Below are 7104 nucleotides of genomic sequence, written 5' to 3' on the forward strand. Positions count from 1 at the left end.
CTCGCTTTTGCTCTCTGCTCAGCTGTGAGAAAACACCTTCTCCTACTGCTTGTCACTCGGTAGCCTCCACTCGGTCGCCAGCTCCCGTTGCAACTTGGAGGCTAAACCCCGCCCTTGGTGCACGCTCTTTCTCTTGCTCCTGAAGCTTCTCTCCCTACAACTCCTCGCCGAGTATGTTCTCGCCCTGAAGGCTTTCCCTATAATCGATCTCGAGGTGGTAATCCCTTCTCCAAGTTGCTGGTCAACCAAATTCCTTTCGGCCGTCAACTCTTCCTCGCTCGCACAGGCTCTGGCGCCCTTTGGTTTCCTCCTCTTCGTCGTGAGCGGCTCTAAACAGTATGCGCTGCAGCTCGGCCCTTGAAGAGGATGATCAACCTGCAGTCAGTGCTTCTGCGGTCGTCATGCTTGACGACAATCCCTTTTCCTTCTGCCCTTGTAATGACGCCAGCTTGCTTTTTTAACTCGATCGAATAACATTGCTTTATTACTTCGTTAGCTTAGTGGGCAATTCCAAATCCTTGGCCTGTCCTTAGCCCACGTAGCTCCTCTTTAAAAAAAAAAAAACTACGCCGTCAAAACTCTTATCAGCAATTCGATCTTAGTTCGGAGGTTCCCATAGTCACACTCATTTCACTTATGTGATTTTGTGAGGGGATTGAGAGATTCTCAGTGAACGCGAATCCTTGGCCTGTCCTTATAAGGCCCATGTAGCTCCTCTTTTGAAAAAAGAAAAAAAACCAGCACTGAAAACCTCTAAAAAAAACTACGCTATCAAAAGCTACCAACTACCAACTCTTACCAGAAATTTGATCTTAGTTCGGAGGTTCCCATAGTCACACTCATTTCGCGTTCACTAAGAATCTCTCAATCCCCTCACAAAATCACATAAGTTAAATATGGAGATGAAGACAATGACACACACTCGAAAATAATAAGACTACCTTGGATGACCTCATTAAAAGCCTCTGCTAAGAAGGAGGATTTGTGCCAAGGCAATAAGGTACATGCGAAGATTTGCGCTAGTGGGTTACTTGAGAAGGACGCGTGCTTACAGAGCTTCTTGGTCAATATGTATGTTAAGTGCGGTGCACTTGTCAGGGCACAACAAGTTGTTGATGAGCTTCCAATCCGGGATGTCGTCGGTTGAACTGCACTTATTGCAAGATATGCCCGACATGGGTAGGGTCACGAAGCTCTCGGATGTTTTCATCGCTTGCGAAGCGAGGGCCTCTCTTCGGATGCGGTCACCTATGCTTGTGCCTTGAAGGCATGCGGTATTATTCAATACGTTGATCCGCACAAACAAATTCATGACAAGATTGTTAGTCAGAGGTTGTTGGAGAAGAATGTCGTGCTTGGCAATGCGTCGATATACATGTATGCTAATTGTGGTGTACTTTGGAAAGCACAACAAGTTTTGGAGGAGCTTCCCAACTGAGATGTCATCTCTTGGACTACATTAATTGCAGGATATGCCCAACAAGGCGAGGGCCAGGAAGCTTTGAATTGTTTCCATGGTATGCGAAGTGAGGGTTTCTCTCCAGATGTAGCCACCTATGCTTGCATTTTGAAAGCATGTGGCATTATGCGAGACATTGATATGGGGAAACAAACTCACGATGAGATTGTCAATCAGGGGGTGTTGAAAAGAACTGTCATGCTTGGCAATGCTTTGGTTGACATGTATGCCAAGTGTGGTGTACTTTTGAAAGCTCAACAAGTTCTTCACGAGCTTCCTGGTCGAGATGCAGTCTCTTGGAATGCATTGATTGCAGGTTATGCCCAACAGGGGCAGGGCCAAGAAGCATTGGGATGTTTCCAGCAGATGCGAAGCGAGGGCTTCTCTCCAGATGCAGTCACCTATGCTTGCATTTTGAAGGTATGTGGCACTTTGAAAGACGTCGACACAGGAAAACAAATTCATGATGAGCTTGTTAGTCGGGGGTTGTTGCACTAAATTGCCGTGCTTGGTAATGCTTTCGTTGACATGTATGCCAAGTGTAGTGTACTTTCCAAAGCACAACAAGCTCTTGACAAGCTTTATGTCCGGGATGTAGTCTCTTGGAATGCATTGATTGGAGGATATGCCCAACAAGATTAGGGCCAAGAAGTGCTTGTCTGTTTTTGTCGAATGCAAAGTGAGGTCTTCTCTCGAGATGCGGTCACCTATGCTTGTGTTTTGAAGGCATGTGGCATTATGCAAAACGCTATCATGGGAAAGCAGAGTCATGATGAGATTGTTAGGCAAGGGCTGTTACAAAAAGATTTCGTGCTTGGCAATGCTTTGGTTGACATGTATGCCAAGTGTGGTGTACTTTTGAAAGCACAACAAGTTCTTGACCAGCTTTCTGTCCGGAATGAAGTCTCTTGGAATGCACTGATTGTAGGATATGCCCGATAAGGGCAAGGCCAGGAAGCTAAGGGGTGTTTTCAGCAAATGCGGAGGGAGGGTTTCTCCCCAAATGTAGTTTCTTGGACTGCACTTATAGGAGGATATGCCCAGCAAGGGCGGGCCAATGAAGCTCTGGACTGTTCTCAATGCATGCAGCAAGATGGCATTTCCCCCAATGCAATCACTTATGTCAATGTGCTCTATGCATGTAGCCAGTCAAGTTTAGTCAATGAGGGTCAGAAGCATTTTAATAACATGAGGGAAAAACATGACATTGCACCAAACAAAGAACACTATACTTGCATGGTTGATCGTTTTCGACGTACAAGGCTCTTTGACAAAGCAATGAGAGTAATTACAATGATGCCGTCGTCTGATCATTGTCCAGTTTGGGTCTCCCTTCTAGGTGCTTGCCGACAATGGAAAAATGTCAAGATCGGAAAGTTTTCTTTTGAGCGTGTAGTCCAACTAGACCGACATTATGGGGCAGCATATGTCTTAATGATTAATATTCATGCAGCTGCTAGGATGCAACAGGAGGTAGAACATATTGAATGCATGACAATAAAAAATGAAGCTTGGAATAAGACAGGATCTGGCTGCTGGGTTAATGCAAGTGGAAATGCTCAATAAATTTGTTGTTGGGGATACCAAGCATCCACAAAGCAAACAAATCAAGTGACGAGAATGCAATGTTTGCACGTCATGGAGAGGAGTGAGAGAGGAGAGTACACAGTAGTGGATGGAGCTGTGCAGCAACACACCATACCCTTATTCTTTAATTGTGTGTATATAGATCAAATGAATATTAAGTTAAGGTTAGTGAGATGGGGTTTGGCCATTCTGGCCTGGGCACAGTGGCCCTTTATGCAACAAACAAGATCTTGAAATTATATCCCACACACGCATTCGTTCCACAAAATCTGTCAGCTGTTTCCAACAAGGTTTTGCATTGTCAGCATAGTGAGAATTTGGCTAGAACTTGAGCAAAGATCAATTAGTCCACAAGGAATAGCTTATGTTTCACAAAGAACATTCACATCGATGGGGAGAAGGGTGGCTAGATGCACACTCCAACACCCGCACCTAACGCCACTCTGAACACTTCTCTCGAGGTCTTTCTCAATCCGTGGGACGCCATGGAGCCCCGTGCTGTTTCCAACAGATGCAAAGTGAGGGAACCTCTCCAAATGCAATCACCTACGCTTTTGTCTTGAAGGCATGTAACACTGCCTTGATGTCCGGAATGTCGTTTCTTGAAGTGCATCTGATTGCCCAACAGTGACAAGACCAGGGAGCTCTAGCTGGCTGCTTGTTTTCAAGATGCAAAGCTAGTCAGGACGTGACACTCAGATTTCCCGAGCCAAGGTGGCTTGGTCGGTCATCACACTTCCTTGTTCTCAGGGAGGGCTTGCGATCATTGATCCAGCACAGCAGAGCAGATCCCTTCTTGGGAAGTTCATAGTAAGAGGACTTCTTCCAGGAGAGGAGCCCTAGAAGGAGTTCTTGCTGCAGAGGCTTCGTGACAGGGTGCCTCAGTCAGGAGTCCCTTGGCAACCTTCGACCAGATGGATCTTTACAGAGTTGCACCGAGATGGTTTGAACAGGAGACTAGAGGACCGCTTCGCTGTGAGTTTGCTTCGATCTTGGGAGCTCTTACGGCGTGGCCTAGAGCAGAGATAGTCGATGTGCACGGAGGAGCGCCTACGGCAGCCCCTCATCTGGAATCCCATGGTTAGCACACAGAGAGGCCACTTGGTTGGTAGTGGAACTCATGTTTCTTGGGGTCCCATGGCAGCAGGTCCAGCGTGCTCTCTAGGTGACTGGCTAGAGTTCACACGTTTGTCAGAGGAGGTGCAGGGTTTCCAGCTACATGGCATGAGAGGGGTGCAGAGCATGTGTCAGGACATCTCAAAGTCAGTTCCAACTGAGTGGCTCATGCCTCTCGAGCCAGTAGCACCCCGATGAATGGGAACCTTCACACGACTGGAGGTTCTCATTTCAGTGAGGGCCTGCTCAGAGGCTGTCTCAGCCCTGTCCTTCGAGCTTCAGTGTGGGGGAGGACTACAGCGAGTTGCAGTAGAGGCCCTGTAGGTAGCAGAGTGTTGTTTTCAGAGGATCCGGGTAGTGGGCATCTGTGGGAGGACCTGCATCATAGACCCTGACCCAGCAGTTCTTGAGACTGGACACTGGAGGCTATGGGCTTGGGAGTGCTGTCCGCTGGCACGAGTACAGTGGGATCCTGGTGAGTGGCTATGGAGGGACTCCTTCTCTTCTGCAGACCACCGAGGAGTCCCATTCTTTCAGTACACTGTTCGACTGGGACGTCCTATACTAGCAGCACAGAGAGAGGCCCGCCCCGTTGCAACACATCATTGGTAGAAGGAGGGTCTCACAGTCGAGTTCTTAACAGACTTTTGGGAGAGGTTGTGGGACTCCAGACAGCCGAGACGAGTCACCTTGTTTCAGTGGCTGGTCGCACATAGAGCTATAGCAGTAGGGAGCTGGCTAGTGCATAGTGGTCTCTCAGCCACATGTGCAGCTTGTGACCATTTGGTGGAGAGTCAGCGTCACTGTCTTTGGGACTGTCCCTGAGCCCAACAGGTGTGGCTACGAGTTCTTTGGCTGATGCCTGCTCTCTCCACGGCTCGACAGTACACTTTGGGGGCAGCGGCTTGGTCCACCCTCATGGGCCCCGCACTTCAGTTTGAGCTATCTTCCACCAGCAGGATGATAGTGATGCAGGGGGGGCGACCTACACTCCATCCTGCTACAAAGCTTACTCCACAGGAGTGGTGTAGTGAGAGAGAGGAGTGTTGGGAGCTCATCAGTGGACTGACACTTTGGTTCATCTGGCGAGCCCACAGTTTTCGCATCTTTGAGGCTCGCCCTGTGCCACCAGCAGAGACTGTTCGTGACTTTTGGCTAGAGCTGATCCATACTCTTAGAGGACAGCTTGAGGGACTACAGGGCAGCTCCGACCGCATGCGGGAGCGTCGCGAGGCTTTCCTTCGACTCGGAGAGTCTCCCCATCATGTTTGTTGTAGCCCTCTCTTGCAGAGGTGGTTGTAGCCCTATGGGAAGTTTTCATTAACTAATAGAAGGATCTTTTTCTCGGAAAAAAATTTCCCTTCTTCACTACAATTATAGTACCTGCATGGTAGCGTCCTTGCCTGGCCCCTTGCTCCTCCTGGTTGTCCTCTATCCATCATGCTTAGCCACATTTCTTGCATTTGTTCAAACAGATCTTGCATAGTTCACACCCAATTCTATCGCACGAGTGCCACTCCTCGATTCCCATGGTTCTCCTCATGAGTATCATCCCTAGGACCCTGTGGTTGACTAGGAGCCATCACTTCCTAGCTTGACACTCCTTGTTAAATTTTCTTTTTGATTTTCTTGCTCTTTGCCTTCGCAATTGTTACTGCACCTTTATAGTTTTCTGGAATTCTAAAATCTCTCTCTTTAGGATGTAAGCACACCATGAACTTTTCCATCTTAAAGTAATCGACATTAGCCAACTGCATGACTGCTGCTAACTCTTCCAAATAGGCTTCAAAACAAGTCATAAATAGAACAAACTACTCACTTGAGTCTTGCTTTAGCGCCTTCAATTTGGCATCCATTTCAAATGGGGGTGCTTCTTTACAAAAGTCATGTAAGACCGCACTGATAGAGCCGGCCAAGCAAGCCTCAATTCACCTTCCGATGCTTTGTACCACACTTTTGGTTTGCCGTGCATCACAAATGGAAAAGTTTGCATCTTGCTCTCCTCATTTTACATACATAACGGCATCATATATAGCTTGAAATCTGCAATCCACTTGTCAAGACTCTCACCACTTGTGAAATCGGACCATAGCTTCGAGACACCATCTTTACCAATGCAAAAACCTATTTTCTCTTCACCAATGGGAGGAATCAGCATGCTCCTTAGTGGGGGCACCCAAACATGGAAAGGGGGAAGGGGAACACAATTACAGCACAAATGTGTGCCTCTCTACATCTAAGGGTAAACACAACACCCCAATCCAATGGGAGTCACCTTCAAGATCCAAAAAAATTCACTTGTACGCGCTCAGTTTGCCACACCAATATCCACACACAGGCTTTACGGAAGCCCCAACACCTGTGACATTCCTGTTGTTACGGAAGCCCTCTCTCTCTCTCTCTCTCCATATATCTATATCTATATATATATATATATATATATATATATATATATATATATATATATATATATATATATATATATATATATATATATCTTTTCCTCTTTCCTCTCTTTCTCTCTCTCCCCCTCGCTTTCTCATTCTCTGTTTCTTTCCCTCTTTCCCCTCTCTTTCTCATTCTCTCTCTCTCTCTCTCTCTCTCACACACACACACACACACACACACACACACACACACATAATCCATTTCCTATCAAATTCATTTTGCGCATTTGTTTGCAAACAAATCTAACACAAAGAGATTCTAGCATATCTAACATTTGCAAACAAATCTAGAAAATCTACCATGCACCAAGAGATTTCATCTACGTCACAACACAACCTATATCAAATGACCGAGGTATGTCTCTCTATCTCTATCTTTCTCGTTTTTGTCATTTATGCATGTATGTGTGCATGTGTGTATGTGCGTGTTTGTGGAGTATAATACAATAGGGAAAGAAGGGGGGGGGGGGGGGGGGGGGGGGGGGGGGGGGGGGG

The 7104-nt window shown here is 46.9% G+C and overlaps 1 protein-coding gene across 1 annotated transcript; it reads left to right on the forward strand.

The window, feature by feature from the left end:
• Positions 1-2437: 2437 nt before the first annotated feature.
• On the forward strand, positions 2438-3025 carry LOC147424125 (pentatricopeptide repeat-containing protein At4g14820-like). Its single transcript, XM_086501549.1, has one exon. It carries the CDS (start codon positions 2438-2440, stop codon positions 3023-3025), a length of 588 nt encoding a protein of 195 aa, XP_086357675.1.
• The last annotated feature ends 4079 nt before the right edge of the window (positions 3026-7104 follow it).

This window comes from Adiantum capillus-veneris, chromosome 26 (assembly GCF_014529385.1).
Source record: "Adiantum capillus-veneris isolate H3 chromosome 26, ASM1452938v2, whole genome shotgun sequence".
Lineage (NCBI taxonomy): Eukaryota > Viridiplantae > Streptophyta > Polypodiopsida > Polypodiales > Pteridaceae > Adiantum > Adiantum capillus-veneris.

Excerpts from the sequence above, each read along its gene's own strand:
- LOC147424125 (XM_086501549.1), top strand. The coding sequence starts at position 2,438 with ATGCGGAGGGAGGGTTTCTCCCCAAATGTAGTTTCTTGGACTGCACTT.